This window comes from Gigantopelta aegis, chromosome 6 (genome assembly GCF_016097555.1).
Source record: "Gigantopelta aegis isolate Gae_Host chromosome 6, Gae_host_genome, whole genome shotgun sequence".
NCBI classification, from domain to species: domain Eukaryota; kingdom Metazoa; phylum Mollusca; class Gastropoda; order Neomphalida; family Peltospiridae; genus Gigantopelta; species Gigantopelta aegis.
Window position 1 is genome coordinate 4412790 of NC_054704.1, and position 17797 is coordinate 4430586.

The 17797-nt window shown below is 36.8% G+C and overlaps 1 protein-coding gene across 3 annotated transcripts in view; it reads left to right on the plus strand.

Annotated features, from left to right (window-relative positions):
- LOC121376232 (ADP-ribosylation factor GTPase-activating protein 1-like) overlaps nt 1-17797 on the plus strand; it is a 76680-nt gene that overhangs the window by 12913 nt on the left and 45970 nt on the right. For all 3 annotated transcript variants that reach the window (XM_041504051.1, XM_041504049.1, XM_041504050.1), the window contains exon 7: nt 360-416. In XM_041504051.1, coding sequence (XP_041359985.1) covers nt 360-416 — 57 coding nt within the window. The remainder of the gene's footprint in view (nt 1-359; nt 417-17797) is intronic.

Sequence of the window (17797 nt, forward strand, 5' to 3'; positions counted from 1 at the left end):
TGCATTTTTAGAATGTAGGAATCGGGTAAAGATTATGAATAGATAGATATAATTATTTCTATAAAGGACTCTGAAACATGTCTGGACAGCATGCTAGTGTTTATAAGTTCTTGTGATATCTATTTCAGACTGTCTCTCTTTAACAAAAACAAAAAAGGTTTCTGTAGCAATTAAAAGTTGTAGGCCGCTTTCCTAATAGAATAAACCAAATTAGATGAAAACCATCTTCTTTATAGTGGCCTATCATGGTTGTTTGTGCAGACCGAATCATGTAGAAAGTACACATAACTTAATAATTAGTTTTAATTTTGTTTAACCATCAAAGGTTTTTAAGCAAATTGTTTTGTTATTTTTTGCAGAGCTGGTCTACTTTTGCTGTGGGTGCCACAAAGTTTGCTTCAGCTGCTACTGAGAAGGTAAGTGATCAATTTATGCATGGTTATGTGTTTATGTTGAGACAGCTAGAAATATCTATCTGCTTGGATGTTGTATTTTTATGTTGAGACAGCTAGAAATGTCTGCATGTAACCTTGATTTTGTCACAAGATTAATGACCGACTACACTGTGAAAACAGTTCAGGGGATTTGTTCATTGCTGCCCTAACTTAAATTATGGGGAGCCATTTAAGATATTACCACATTGATCTGCTAAGGGGAGCTAAAATTACATTCCTTGAGCTATAGTCTGAGGGGAGTAATGGGGAGTGAGAGTGATAGCTCCCTATAAATAATGACGTCTCTTGATGTCATATTTTTCAACAACAAAAAAAAATCAAAATTTTGTATTAAAACAAATGGTTTTTGAACATCAATGCTATTGCTTCAGTGTTGGGTATCTGCAGATTATGTGATTCAGACAGGTTTCTTGGAAAGAATTTTAAGCTGGAAAGGATGGTAGAGAGGTTATTAACATGTCATACTAAAAGGTGCTGGGGATATGCTCTTACGGAATATATTATAACAAATCTGGTATAACTGTAATTTCAGTTAAGAATGTGGTGTTTGTATAATCTGTATTGAGAACCATAACTTCATGTTTTGAATTACCATAGTTTGACACCCAATAGCCGATGTATTTTTCATTCATTCATTCATTGTATTGAAAACCTGTTGATGTCCTTTTTAACCAGTTTGGCCTTCCATTAAATTTAGCAGAATGTAATGGTGTTTCAACTGCATGGTAGTCCATAGGCAAAGGGGCTCCCATTTTTTGAAAGGGCTGGTGGATTTTTGCCTGAATTAAATGTTTGAATCTGGATAACATGTTATTCATATTTGCATTACTACCAAACTGTTATATAGGGTTTCTAGACCCAGTGGTTTTCCGTTTAAAAAAAAAACTATTTTCCGTTTCATGTTTTTGTAAATTCTGTTTCATTCCGTTTCAGAATACAATGTGTAGGCCTAATTAACAATTTAAATAACACAAGCTGTGACAAATTAACATAACAGGCAGACAACGCTGTTTACTTTTTACTTTTTCATAATTCTTGACAAAGTATTACATTTTTAAGTTTTAAAAGATGAAAAAATAAATAAAAGTACCTTTTGTCAAATATATCATATAAAAAAAAATACCGTTGGGTCTGTTTTATTTACTTTTTGACGAAACCAAAACAAGGGTCCGAAAATTGACTGGTGTTGACATACATTGCTATTTGTTGTTAAATCAAAGTAGGCCTTCATATTAGTAGTGAAAAATCGGAGCAAAGGTTAGTTATAACAACTACATAAAGCATATTTGTCCAACAACTGAGTGCACTGTTTTATTCAACGGGGCTTAGTGTTAACAAAACGTAAAAATCAGTCTACCATGTCAAACGTTAGCGACAAACCACTGACTGAACTTACTCCTGAAAACCCCCCAAAAAAACCCTGACTAAGCAGTGAACCAGTCCCAAGTTCAGCCAGCAAACGTTTCGCTAACGTTCGCGAAGTATTTAGTTCCCAACGTGGCCATTTGTTTTACGTTTTTCCGCTCGGTCTGGCTGAATGTAGCACCGGTAAATACAACACTACACGTTTGCCAGTAGTACTGCACACGGGCCAATCGTCAGTTTTACAGTGTGTGGCAATAGTAAAATGGTGTTAATTTTTTAAACTTCGCAGAAATTTGTAATTCCGTTTCACAATGGGAATTCCATGAATTCTGTCCATTTTCCGCGATCGCGGAAAATCACTGGGTCTAGGTTTCAAACGAATCAATACATATTTTTGGATTGTGAGTAGAATGATGGAAATACATGGTGCAACATTTTCAGACCCCATGCTTCCACTCCCCCTGTTACATATGCTTATGCAGTAGTTCATATGAAACTAAGAAAGTTGTAACTTAATTTAGTTTTTACCCCTGATAAGCTTGTACAGTGTATTTTCTGTGTCAGACAGTGAGGTAGAGACTGTTTTCTTTCTAAAATAATTTTGGCCATTGATTTACCCAGATATTGTTGTCTTTAATGTCACAGCAACATGGTTTTAAATGGTTGTGTATACTTCAGGTTCCAGGAGTGATCTCCCCTGTTTGCTGTATTAAACAAATGGTCCAAATGAAGAATACATATTGAGTGTGTGACAAGTGAGTTAGTCACTAGCCCAGAAGCCATGGCCAGTGCCCTATGTAGTATAGTAATTCATTTGTTAATGTTTGCTCGTCCAGACCAGTAATTCACTAGACAGGACCGAGGGCCAGTGCCCTATGTAGTATAGTAATTCAGTTGTTAATGTTTGCTCGTCCAGACCAATAATTCACTAGACAGGACCGAGGGCCAGTGCCCTATGTAGTATAGTAATTCAGTTGTTAATGTTTGCTCGTCCAGACCAATAATTCACTAGACAGGACCGAGGGCCAGTGCCCTATGTAGTATAGTAATTCAGTTGTTAATGTTTGCTCGTCCAGACCAATAATTCACTAGACAGGACCGAGGGCCAGTGCCCTATATAATATAGTAATTCAGTTGTTAATGTTTGCTCGTCCAGACCAATAATTCACTAGACAGGACCGAGGGCCAGTGCCCTATGTAGTATAGTAATTCAGTTGTTAATGTTTGCTCGTCCAGACCAATAATTCACTAGACAGGACCGAGGGCCAGTGCCCTATGTAGTATAGTAATTCAGTTGTTAATGTTTGCTCGTCCAGACCAGTAATTCACTAGACAGGACCGAGGGCCAGTGCCCTATGTAGTATAGTAATTCAGTTGTTAATGTTTGCTCGTCCAGACCAATAATTCACTAGACAGGACTGAGGGCTAGTGGATTTGTTTAACTCTGATATTCAGATACTAGTATTCAGTCTTTGTAACCATACCCAAATAACCTGAATCAACCAAAACGGAAACTTATATTCTTATCACAGGCTGATGTATCTGTATCAGCGGTTGTGTTGGAAATAGTTGTTTTGTTGATGTTAACTTGAAATGTCGATTTTGACTTTGTACATCAACATTTGTTATTTAAAAAAAACTTATCACAGTAGGTACATCAGTGTCATCTATACTGGTCAAAAGTAATTCTTCGCTGCCTTAAATAATAATATTGTGACACACCATGTCACTTTGGGTCCATATGAGGTAATATGGAGGCAAAGTTGATGTCATAAAAGTTGCCATGGCTATATGAAAAATGTGATAGAAAACGTTTAGGTACCAAGACAGATGGGTGGGGCAATGGCCAATGAGGAGGGATTAAGGCAGATGAGGAGGGCATCCATGCTTTTTCATTTCTTGCTCCATCCAAAGGCTGTGGTATGTACTACCCTGTCTGGGATGGTGCATATAAAAGATCCCTTGCTGCTAATTGAAAAGAGTAGCCCATGAAATGGCAACATTGGGTTTCCTCCCTCAGTATCTGTGTGGTCCTTAACCATATGTCCGACGCCATATACTGTAAATAAAATGTGTTGAGTGTGTCCTTAAATAAACCATTTCTATGCTTTTAAAAAAAAACACCCCTAAATAACAACACATCACTGGTCTAACCAGAGATCGACTATATATTTTGAGGGGCTTTATGTGATACATATTTATAATAATTGACGTATGTATATCTGTAGTTTCCTTGTCAGTGAGTCCTAACCAACGTCTATCTGTTGTATATCTGATTTCACGAACAAAAGCTGCTACCACATCATCATACCACAAATGTTCAATGTCACTTCTTGCATGCAGTCCATCATATAATTTATTGAATATACAATCTTGGTTGCCTCCATTTATTGCAGCATCTCTTGCATGATTCGATAATATGTTGTGCCCAGTCTACTTGGTTACACCCGCTAAGGTGTGGTTCCTGGTGTGAATAATTTTCACCCTAAACCATTTGTTTATAACCTCAAGTTTTGTATTTAAAATTTGCTGCTGTTCTTCCCATTCTTATTTTGTAAACACAGAACTTTGTGTTAACTGCTTATGATCACAAATCAGTTGTAACAATGCCAAAGGTATAGACACAATACCTACAAACGAATTGGGATAATGTTCTTTGATAGTTTTCTTGAACAACCTCAGTTTCTCAATAATGTTTTGTGCTGATTATTCTGACAAACACGTTTCAGCATGAAGATCTGGTCTATTGAAATATAGTCGAATCAACAACATGTCGTTAATTCCCACAGCAAGTTTCACATTTAAATGTTGATTAGTGGACTGGTAATTATCATTAAAAAAGTGTAGCGTTAACTCTCTCAAATCATCAATCCTCGCACTATTCTTAATCACAAACTTCAGTGTGAAATCTCTTGATGCAAATATTGTCTGGGATTATTAAAATTGTTACCCCTTGAATCAGTCACGAAAACACACCTTTCGGTATGAATTCAACAACCATGTGAGCAACAAAATATTACCCCACAACTACCACTTACAACAAATAATCCCACTGCTGCGACCAATGTAACATTGGCTATTTGCCTCCACTTTCTTCCAGTTCCAGCCATTGCACCACAACTGGTACATCAAAGGCCATGGTATGTGCTATCCTGTCTGTGGGATGGTGCATATAAAAGATCCCTTGCTTGTAATGGTTGAAAATTTAGCAGGTTTCCTCGCTAAGGCTGTTTGTCAAAATTACTAAATATTTGTCATCCAGTAGCCAATGATTAATAAATCAATGTGATCAAGTGGTGTCGTTAAGCAAAACAAACTTAAATTTTTCCACTTTTTTCCACTTGACCATTTTACTTGACCAGTCTTATTTTTCTCTTCTCACTCCTGTCTCCCTCTCTCTTTGTTCACACCTTTCCAATATACCTGCCATAACCAGAATCTTGTGCATCCTCACTTTGTATTCTCAGTAACATGTAAACAGAGGATACTCCCCACGTGTCTTGTGATATCATAATTTATCAGCACGAGTTGATAAAAGTATTAAATCCAAGGCTTGATACTTCTATCAATGAGTGCTGATAAATTATGATATCACAAGACACGAGGGGGTATTCTTTTTATCATCCATTATTATTCTTTTCATTTGCGACAGTTGTAAACAATGTCAGTAATGTGGGTTGAATGTCAGCGGTAGACTTGTTAACTAGCAGAACGGCAGTGGCGTGACGTCACTAATGGTAGGTTTAGCGCTGAAACAAACACAGTGACGTAACAAAACATTGTCTTGTGATTAAAACTTGACCAATCGGGAGATAACGCAAATTATAGTGCCAGCGATATCTCCTACAAAAGCCTTTAATGGATGATAAACGTGTTATTCCTGCTTCTGCTTTCATGTAAGTGCTGCAAAGCTACGCTAAACGTTCCAAATGTTATCAATGTTTTCAGTATGTAGACTAGTATGTACAGGCTGATCATGTGGGTGAAATACATTTTACATCACTATTCAAGAGAAAATCATAAAGACTATATCACTATTCAAGAGAAAATCACAAAGACTATATCACTATTCAAGAGAAAATCACAAAGACTATATCACTATAAAAGAAAATCACAAAGACTATATCACTATTCAAGAGAAAATCACAAAGACTATATCACTAATCAAGAGAAAATCATAAAGACTATATCACTAATCAAGAGAAAATCACAAAGACTATATCACTATTCAAGAGAAAATCACAAAGACTATATCACTATTCAAGAGAAAATCACAAAGACTATATCACTAATCAAGAGAAAATCACAAAGACTATATCACTATTCAAGAGCGTTAACTCTTGGTCCTTTTTTCTTTTAGCCAAAAATAAATTTTAATGCCAAATTTTCAATAATTTTTATAAATTTGAAATAGCCTTTATTGGAAATGAAAACATACGCTAGTAATATTTGACTTCAACTTGGCAAAACATTTTTTGGTTTCGTTTTAACTTTACTTTATCCTGTAACTTACCCATGATATCCATGTCATAAACCCATGTGATAATTTAGTGTATTAACCTGGTTAATAATGGTATGCAAATTTAAAGGTACATGCAAATTTGCAAGGTCTCTGAATAATAAAGTGTTTCTGTCAATGGGTCATTTGTTTACAAGCCAACAAGACCTGTATACCTGAGCGTAATGTTTTCATAAGATTTAGTTAAAATGCATGACGTCAAACTAATTTGTGCTAATCGTCATGACGTCATATTACCAACGGAGATGACTTCAGTACTGTAGTTTATTAAATATCAAATGAAAATGTTATTTTAGAAGTGTCAGGTGATAAATAGACTTCACTACTCGTGTATTTTAATATGTAAAATATCAACCTCGTCTAGTTAATTGGTATTTGTCTCAGGAGAGCCTTGAGAAAAACAGATTAGCATAGTTTCAGTTGATATTTTCCCTATTAAAAAACACTCGTGACGAATCCTTGATTTATTATGAAATTAACCTTTAACTGTGCAAGCATCTATAGGTATTACAAATCACTTTTTTAAAAACTACTTTTTGAGAACAGTATATGTAAAAATAGACTTCTACACTCACAACCACAAGATACCATGCATCTTTCAACTTGCTAAAAAATATGTCAATAGCTGATTTCACTCATTAGATAATAAATGAAACGTAAGATAAATCATTAAATAATATCTGACATTCTGTATATACAATATTTTGTGAATCATTCTGTTGTTTGTTTGGGATGGACTGTAGTGCTAAAATATGCAAGAACCAGAGATATATAAAATGTGTCCTGTTTTAAGTCCAATTCAGAGAGGGTTTAGTTGACAGAATTGCTTTTTACTTGATAAGAGGAGGCAAACAAGCTTCAGAGAGGCTGCAGTTTATCGTGATGACACTAAAATATTGTTATCATTCGTTAGTTTTGAATGAGTAAACCTACAAGCATCATGGATGGAGAGTTATTTGTTGTTATTGCCCTTCAGCATGACAATCTTTAAGTGTTATTGATTTCGTTAGAAAATTATGTTTATTTTGGTAATTCCTAAAGCACAGTGTGTCATGGATATTATAGAATTGAGTGGAGAAATTAGCGTGTGGAAATAATAGGAAATAAACTGCTGGTAGCCAGTGGCAGATTACTTAAGTGAGGCACAGATGTGAACTCTTCTCTGAGTACAAATGGAAGTCTTTTAATTGCTCAGACAAGAGCCTTGTCTGTCTTGTGTCTGTCTGGCGTCTGTCTCACTGAACGTGGTTTATCAGTGGAGGCAGGGACTCCCCACGGCCATCACTTGTTGAGTACTCCTACTGGTACCTTATAGTTCTCTGTCAGGTGTGTGCACTTGGTTGGTGCTATTCACACATTGTGCAGTCTTCACCCACACCTGTTCAAACCATAAATATCTGAAGTGGTGGAGGCAATGGTGCATTTGTCTCCACTAACTTGGAAACTGAAGTTGCCAACCTACGCGCTGCCTCATCCAGTTGAAAGGTCAATTAATTACTGTTAAAAACATCTTCCAACAGCTTTCACAATGTTACCTCAGTTTCTAGTCTTTTCTTTTCTCATGCCCTCACATACACTTTGAGTTTCATTCTCCACTAAATCAGCACATTCTAACTTCGAAACTTGATAAAAAACAATTTTCAGTTTGCCTTTTAACAATGCTTTTATTCTAAAGAAGTACATTTCAGGACACCATATCTCAGTTTTCTTCTTTTAAGCAGTAGTAGATAAAACATTATCTGCATATGAATAAAGATACTGTGTTTATTAAAAAAGCAGATCCGTTACATGCTCAGTTTTCTAAATAATGCAACAAGAGCCAAATGACGATACAGTAATGTATCAGAAATACCAATTTGTGGAAAATAAAGTTACTGTGCATAGAAATACAGCTAATACAGAAAAAATTAATATTACATGTTTCCGACGCACTGGATACTCATTAGGACATAAGGAAATGTTAAACTGTTTCACAGTTTGAATACACTTCCATTTTGAGTATTTTATTAACTGCAGCATCAGCTGAGTAACTGTTACCATGAATATGCTTGCCATTATACTACTGTTTGATATTACAAAATACAAATCCCAATCAGCATCCATTCATTGTTATAAATAAGCAATTTAAAAGTGAGTATAAGGTAACGTATCTGGTTTTGAAACCAATCATCTGTCCTCGATGAAATTCCAATCCAAACAGCCTTTGCAATAGCAAGATTTATCACGTATCGTGATTTTACCATTTCCATTTGACTGCACAGCATGTAATTTCATAGTACCCTGTATGGGTTACACGCAAAGGTTTCACTTCACCATTCTTCATACTCTACTGCGTCAGCTGTGATATTCTTCAGCATTTCTGTAAGCTGGTCAACAGAAACAGTTTTTTTAACAACTTCTTGAGAAACGAGGCTCTTCAATTTTAAAGCAATATTTTGGTGTTTAGTGCAGAGAAATTTGTTTCTTGACAGAAGAGATGTGACTTGTATGTATTTGGGTCGTAATTTACAAAATTGTGACATGGACACAGTAACACCAGGGTTTTCAAGCAGAAATAGATCATGCAAGTTGCTTAAGTAATCATTCAAAATCCTTATCTGTTTCTTCGTTCCGCTGTTAGCTCGCGATGAGACAAGACGCTGTAACTTGTGCTCTCGACTTTACCTCCCCCCCCCCCCCCCCCCCCGGGGTATGATAGCTTCTTTTGGGACTTTGTTAGAGTTCTGCATTGCATACACCGGGTCACGGGCGACCGTGATATTGGTTTACGGCGACGCGGACTCTAAGAGGAAGACAAGAAGAGGAGGAAGGAACGTGCGCCAGGGGCGGCTCAGGGGAGGGGGGCAATACGGGCGGCTCAACCGCCAGCGGCAGTCCCTTCTGCGTCGCCCCCCCCCCCCCCCCCCCCCCACTACAACTTCGCCGAAGAGGAGGACGACGCCACCAGTGCAGACCACCTTTGACGCTATGGCAGGCCTACTGGACACTGTTATGGCCCAGTCGCCACCACCGCCTCCTGTGTTGACTTCTACGCCTGCTCCGGTGCAGCGGTCAACTCTACCGACCACTCCTGTTGAGCAAGCAAGGGACTCTGTTGTTGTTGCTGCAGCAAAGCGCAAGGCCACTACACCTGCCATCCAGCCAGACATGGACAAGTCGCTGAGCCGCCAACTTACCCCCCTCCCCCCCTCCCCCCCAGCCCAGCCGGAAGACGAATGGAAGCTTCAAGTTAAGAAGATCAAGCCATCGTTCCGGCATTGCGTGCAGGGGGACACCACCAAGCCCGGCAAGCTGATGGGGAAGTTCCTCAACCAGGCCTGGAGACCACTGCAGGATGGTACCGAGTACGAACTACACCATCTCCGGACCAAGGAAGGCCACTCGGGACTCGTTGTGACCCACCGGCGCTGAGACTGCTACCGACAAGCTGATGGGGAAGTTCCTCAACCAGGCCTGGAGACCACTGCAGGATGGTACCGACTAGAACTACACCATCTTCGGACCAAGGAGGGCCACTTGGGACTCGTTGTGACCCACCGGCGCCGAGACTGCTACCGACAAGCGATCCTGCTACGAGAGATGGATAGCCAGACCATCCACAGGATCCTCAAGGCTATCTTCAGCGCCGGCTACCACCAGATCATATCAGCTATTATGGACAGGAAGCACAAAGTCCCGAACTTGACCATCGGACCCCTCATCAACTCGCTGTAGGCGTCAACCTTTCTCAGGACATATAGATCAGACTTTAAACTTTTAGAACTCCGTTCAAAATTTTATGTCGAAATTACTTCTTTTAAAAAAATATTATTAAATAGTCCAATCCTCTCTTCTTTCTCTTATTTATTTTTGGAATGTCCTTCTAAAATGCTCCAAATTATATAAATATTCGGCCGAGCAATCAATTCTTTTTATTTTTGGCTCGTACTTTTTTTCTTTTCTTTTTTATTTCTTCTACTAACTTTTTACTAATTGCTATTTTCAAAATTCTGCCCATTTTCAACAGGCTAAGTTATGACGTTATAGTGCAAGTATTGAACGACAACTATATGAAATTGTTTGTTATACTAAGTTGAAAAGTAAATGCTCGAAAATAACAGATTTTGTCAATTTATGGTAACGTATCTGATGATAACGTATCTGGTGATGCTTAAGTTAAATTTCTTCCAAAAATCAAACTATACTTTTAAGGAAATGTGTGTTAATGCAGTGCATAGCATGAACATGCACTTGATTTATGTCACTCTGTAGCTGGTTATCACATGAAATGTGGTAACGTATCTGGTAGAAATCTTGCACACTTTTCCACTTCGAACGAAGAAAGAGTAATACTCGGTTTTACTCTGGCTCCTGGAATTAAACCCTTGCTGAAAATGAGTTACTAATACTTAAAACTTTTTATCTCCGAAATAACATATCTGCTACACATTTATCTCACCTTTAAAAAAATCAGTGGAATAATGGTAACGTATCTGGTCAAGTTTTTAGCGATATAGACATTTTAGAAAAATTCAACACATTATTAAAAACCTCGCTTAATAACTGACTGTGTAACTATTTCTTTGATATAAAACTGCACTAAATTCGGAATATATTCAAATGTAGGGTGATATTTTAACATAGTATACTGTGATTTCAAACTGGGGGGTTACCCGGTGACAGCATTAAATGTGGTATTTTGCTCCATTTAGAGTAAAGCCATAGCTCGCATACTGATCAATGTAGGACAGGACAACATGTTTTCAGGAGATCGCATATGTAGATATATTTTGAAAACAATTTAAAACGATTTTTGTATTGCGGGGGTGCTGGGTAGTCCTAGGACACACATTTTACCTAATATGCTGGTTTAGTGGAGAATGAACCTTGAGCATTATTTCTTGGTTAATGTAATTTTATTTCAGTCAGTATGAATTATAGTAGGACTGGCACAATTCAGTGCTTTAGGGCCTAATTCACAACTTTAGCTTTCTCGGGCTCTTTTAAGCAACATCACATCGATTTTCCAAGTCTTTTTTTTTTGTTTGCCTTGCACTATGAAATTGCAAAGTTGCAGAAGTTGAGTGAATTAGGCCCCAGACCAGTGCACTAAATGCAGGCCTGAGTTCAGACAGACAGAGCAAAAAAATGTCTGCTAGACTGGTTTATGTGCTTCACATTAAATCAAAAGACAGGCTTCAACAAATCCACTGGCCCTCGGTCTGTCTGGTGAATTTTGGTCAGGGCTAGTAGAAATTATCAACAGCTTTACTACAATACATAGAGCACTAGCTAAAGCTTGTGTGAGGGCTAGTGGAAATTATCAAGAGCTTTACTACAATACATAGAGCACTAGCTAAAGCTTGTGTGTGGGCTAGTGGAAATTATCAACAGCTTTACTACAATACATAGAGCACTAGCTAAAGCTTGTGTGTGGGCTAGTGGAAATTATCAACAGCTTTACTACAATACATAGAGCACTAGCTAAAGCTTGTGTGTGGGCTAGTGGAAATTATCAACAGCTTTACTACAATACATAGAGCACTAGCTAAAGCTTGTGTGAGGGCTAGTGGAAATTATCAACAGCTTTACTACAATACATAGAGCACTAGCTAAAGCTTGTGTGAGAGCTGGTAACTTTCTTAAAGATTTGTTGAACACTGCAACAGACCACATGGGGACCAGTGAAATAGTTTGCCAATGTTAGTGTCACTTGCTTTTGCTGAAAACGGCAAGACTTGGACTCTGTATTAAGTGGCCATCCATGGTTAGCGAGATGTCGCTCAATGGTAGAGCAGTCTCCTAAAGTGCAGTGAATTGTATGATCATCCCAACCAGTGCCACACAAAACGCGATGATATGTCCTGTCTGTGGGAACATGCATGTAAAAGATCTCTTTCTGCTTTATTATTAGGAGCAACATACATCTTAGCAGTCGATTTGTCTCTTTCCCTATACCAAATGTCAAAATAAGTGGCCATTTTAGACACGTGGCTGGTGAATACAGATCGTCATTTCAGTCTTCTAGAATGAGTTATTTTTCACTGTCTGTACTGGCAATTAATCGATGTACACTGTAAATCAACTTACGACATGTCACTGCCTTCAGAAACAATGAAAATGTAACTGGGAAGTATTAATTTTACCATTTGGAAATGATCTCTCGCCCGTTTGTTTTCTGTGTTCATGTGATCACCACTTCATGCTGTGTATTGTCACAGTAGATGCATTTACAGATGTCAAGCTTAACTTACTCAGACAGTGTGATGCATCACCCAGTCACAGACCCTTTATTGATAATGACACATCTGGACAAATTTGATACTAGTATCTGAATGTGTTCAAATTGCTTATTTCCGGTACTTTGTCACTATTGCGGAAAATAATCCATTGATAGAACAGCAAAACATTATTGTGGCCACTTAATAAATTATTAGAGATGCAGTTTAGACAGGTGACTACTTAATACAGGTGATGTAACTGAAAGTAGTTCATTAGGAAAAACAGTGGCCACTTAAAACAGGTGACTGCTGAAAACAGATGGCCACTTGGGCAAGTTTGACTGTAATTGTTTTATAGTATGCAAGTTAAATGATTTTGTGTAAAGATTAAGTCAAATTATGGTGTGCTACAAGTACATACCAGGTACATTGTATTTTCAAGTGTGAACACTCAGTATACAAAAAAAGAAGAAGTTTGATTTGTTTAACGACACCACTAGAGCACATTGATTTATTAATCATTGGCTATTGGATATCAAACATATAGTGATTTTGACACAGTCATTCAGAGGAAACCTGCTACATTTTTATTTTAGTAGTAGCAAGGATCTTTTATATGCACCATTCTACATACCATGGTCTTTAATATACCATTCATGGTGCACTGGCTGGAGCAATGTTCTTGTGTAGATATGATTAAACCATTCAATGATTGGATTCATTTGTTTGTTCGGTTGGTCATTCATCCATTCAATCATTCATTCATTCATTCATTTCATTCATTCAATCATTTGTTCATTTCAGTAAGAAAGTTAACAATTAAAACAAAACAAAAATCAACTGGTAGATCAATGTTAATTTGTAAATAGAAGCATGAATACTAAACAGTTGTAAAACCGTGACCAGATGTCATGCAGTAAGTGTGTCCACACTGGAGTCTGTCAGAGTACTGCAGTCTACTCTGCATAACTATTGATCAAACCGTGACCAGATGTCATGCGGTAAGTGTGTCCACACTGGAGTCTGTCAGAGTACTGCAGTCTACTCCACATAACTATTGATCAAACCGTGACCAGATGTCATGCGGTAAGTGTGTCCACACTGGAGTCTGTCAGAGTACTGCAGTCTACTCCGCATAACTATTGATCAAACCGTGACCAGATGTCATGCAGTAAGTGTGTCCACACTGGAGTCTGTCAGAGTACTGCAGTCTACTCCGCATAACTATTGATCAAACCGTGACCAGATGTCATGCAGTAAGTGTGTCCACACTGGAGTCTGTCAGAGTACTGCAGTCTACTCCGCATAACTATTGATTAAACCGTGACCAGATGTCATGCAGTAAGTGTGTCCACACTGGAGTCTGTCGAGTACTGCAGTCTACTCCGCATAACTATTGATCAAACCGTGACCAGATGTCATGCAGTAAGTGTGTCCACACTGGAGTCTGTCGAGTACTGCAGTCTACTCCACATAACTATTGATCAAACCGTGACCAGATGTCATGCAGTAAGTGTGTCCACACTGGAGTCTGTCAGAGTACTGCAGTGTACTCCGCATAACTATTGATCAAACCGTGACCAGATGTCATGCAGTAAGTGTGTCCACACTGGAGTCTGTCGAGTACTGCAGTCTACTCCACATAACTATTGATCAAACCGTGACCAGATGTCATGCAGTAAGTGTGTCCACACTGGAGTCTGTCAGAGTACTGCAGTGTACTCCGCATAACTATTGATCAAACCGTGACCAGATGTCATGCAGTAAGTGTGTCCACACTGGAGTCTGTCGAGTACTGCAGTCTACTCCACATAACTATTGATCAAACCGTGACCAGATGTCATGCAGTAAGTGTGTCCACACTGGAGTCTGTCAGAGTACTGCAGTCTACTCCGCATAACTATTGATCAAGCATGTTCACCCTTGACATTTACGAGAAACTCTTCACATATTATTTCACACCCAGTGACTGATGTATTTTTCATCCTGGGGTGTCGTTAAACATTAATTAATTAATTGATTCATTGATTCATTCTCGATTGATTGATTTATTCATTCATTGATTCCTTGATTGATTGATTGATTCCTTCCTTCCTTCCTTCACGTATTTTATCAGTAACAGCTTTTATTGCTTAACAGGAAATTTAATATTTTCACTAGTATATCAGTAATTATTATCCTCAACAGAATGTCAACATCTTTTACATTTGATTATTGTTTATTGATAAAACACATTTACATAAGATTTTTTATATTTTTTTTTGAGTGAATTTATTGATGTATAACAGTCATAAATAATATAAACAATTTTTTTTTAAAGTAAATAATAAATCAGTGTTTTATGATAGTTGGCACAAGATAGGAATTAGATTTATAAATGATTTATTAGATGACAGTGGATTATTTATTACATTCCCACAATTTAAAAACATTTATAATCTTGATGTCAACTTTTTAAAATACCATGGTCTTAAGTGCAGTGAAGCAGTATGGCAATACATTTAAAATAAAATTTTTTTAAAGAAAGTTGCAAAATCCTATTTTTCCCTATAATAATTTGAATCTTAAGATAAGTTGTAAAGGCAGTAAACATTTTTACAATATTTTATTGGATTCAAGATTTTTAAAATATAAATTTAATTTAAAATGGAAAAAAGAATTAAATTTCAAATATGATGATGATGATTGGAAAACGGTAAACACAATACCTTTTCGTACAGATAGTACAGAATTAAGATGGTTTCAATACAAGATTATTCATAGGATATTGCCTACAAATAAGTTTTTACATAACATAGGATATATTGATTCACCTCTTTGCTCCTTCTGTAAACATGAAATATCAACACTAATACACCTATTTTGGGAATGTAATGATGTTGGGCATATTTGGGAACAATTAAAGCTTTGGATGCAACAAAAAACTGGTATAATAATGAACTTTACAAAAGAAAATACAATTTTGGGATTTAAGATCAGTAACAATGATCCTATTAATGCTATTATATTAATAACTAAACAGTTAATATTTAAAAGTCATTTAAAGTGTCTCATCCCAGATTTTACATGGATACAAAAGGAGCTGAGTCTATATTATAATGTAACAAAAAGTTTGGCATTCTCTTGTTGCAATTATGATAAATTTGTAAAATTCTGGTCTATATGTCACAATTTATTCAAGGATTAATTATATAAATGCAGTCAAACGTTGTTATCTTGATGTTGAAGGGAACGAACAAAATGGTCCAAAATTTGATGTAACTGTGGACTGAGATGAAACAGCCTGGGATAATGAGCTTACATAGATTGAGATAATGAGGTCCGACTGTGTAGATCCTTTTCATTTATAATGTCCATATGTTGTGGGGGTGGACTTTTTTTTTCTGTATTTTGAATACTGCTTTTAGGACTGTTTAAGGACAGGACAAGTATTGATATTGTTAATAGTATTTTGTGTATACATTTCACATTCATATATTTATTTATAAACATTGGATCTGTTATGTAAAGTTATTGTATTAACTGTATGATTATGAATTTAAAAAACAAAGTTAAAAAAAAATAATAATAATAAAAAAAAAAAAAAATCATGTAGCATAGTGAATCAATTTTATACTAAATTTGTGACTTATACATTGATAAATTCAAAAACAATTAATTTTTTTTTTTATAATTGCAAATAGCTAGTCTTATTTTCTTAGAAATACACATAAATCAATTTCTACAGTCTTTCCATGAACTGTTCTACATAATGATGTCCTATTTGACATAATAACGTCATTTTCTGAGCTTTATCGAAGGATAACTTTAAATTGTTTTGTGACATCATCCAATCAGAATATAATAAAAATAAGATTCAACACAATTGTTTGTTAATATGGAAAAATATCAGCCAAGTACTAGTATGTTAATCAGTATTTGTTTAGGCTTAACTGAGACAAATACTGTACTTGTTTACTAGACAAGGTTGGTATTTTACATATTAAAAACAAGAGTAGCAAATTCTATTTATTCTATATAAAGTCGCCTTTGTCAATAATATGAGGTCATTACAATTGGCGCAAGTCTAGTTTGATGTCACATACTTTAAGTAACATTTTACCGCAAAGTTACACTCAGGTGTACAGGTCTTGTTGGCTTGAAACCAATGCAGCAATAAGTATGTTAACCAGCTTACTATGCTGATATGATATGGCTTGATGACATGGATATCATGGGTTCTAGGATTGACCATTCTAAATAGTAATAATGTGTACTCTGCTGTATGTGGGAAACTACATATATAAGATCCCTTTCTGCTTTGCCACAGGCGATATGGTAGCATCAGATTTGTTTTCTCTTTACCATGTATCAAAAGTACTATTATGTTAGACAGCAGAGTGCTGTTATTTTTTGAAGTGTGTTTTGCTGTTATTTAACAAATATTCCTTTCCTTCGGTATTGACTTCTCTAGTTGAGGTTAAGCTTTATATTCCTTTCCTTCGGTATTGACTTCTCTAGTTGAGGTTAAGCTTTATATTCCTTTCCTTCGGTATTGACTTCTCTAGTTGAGGTTAAGCTTTATATTCCTTTCCTTTGGTATTGACAATTCTAGTTAAGGTTAAGCTTTCATCTGTCTATTGATATTAAATATAACCTGTCTAGATGGTGAGACATCTGTTCTTGTGTCAAAAAAGAAACCTTTGTGCTTTTTATATGTTGATGAAGACTATTTTGGTGTTATCACTTGAAAGGCAATAGACTGTATTGTAATAAGTTGACATCTGTGGTGCTGGAGTTGTGCACGTTGAAAAGTTGGACACAAATCAATACCGTGCCGAGTGTGAAGCCAGTCATTGTGGTGCTCCAGTCGGGAGAGCTGTATTTAGGGAAGAAGTCTGCAAATTGAGAGAGATATCTCCCTACTGCAGCCAGTCCGTCAGTCAGTGTCTGAGACGTTTTGTTGGGCAGATTATGACCTAACACTGAACGCAGCAAAACCATATTAAACAAAGGCAGGAGTATTGATCAGGTGTGTTGACGCGAACACTGGCCAACTCAACTCTCGGCATTTGCTTACACCATAGATGTGCAGTGTTCTTTCAACCAGGCAAAAAGGCAGCAATTAAAACATGTTAGCATTTATAAAAGCAAAACAGATCTTGGCTGAGACAACCAGAAAATGAAGGATGGTTGTTTGGAAAACATGATTTGTTTGTGTTTGTGTGGACACATCTGGATCTAAACGGCAGCAGTCTGGCTGTAAGCTGGCCTGATGT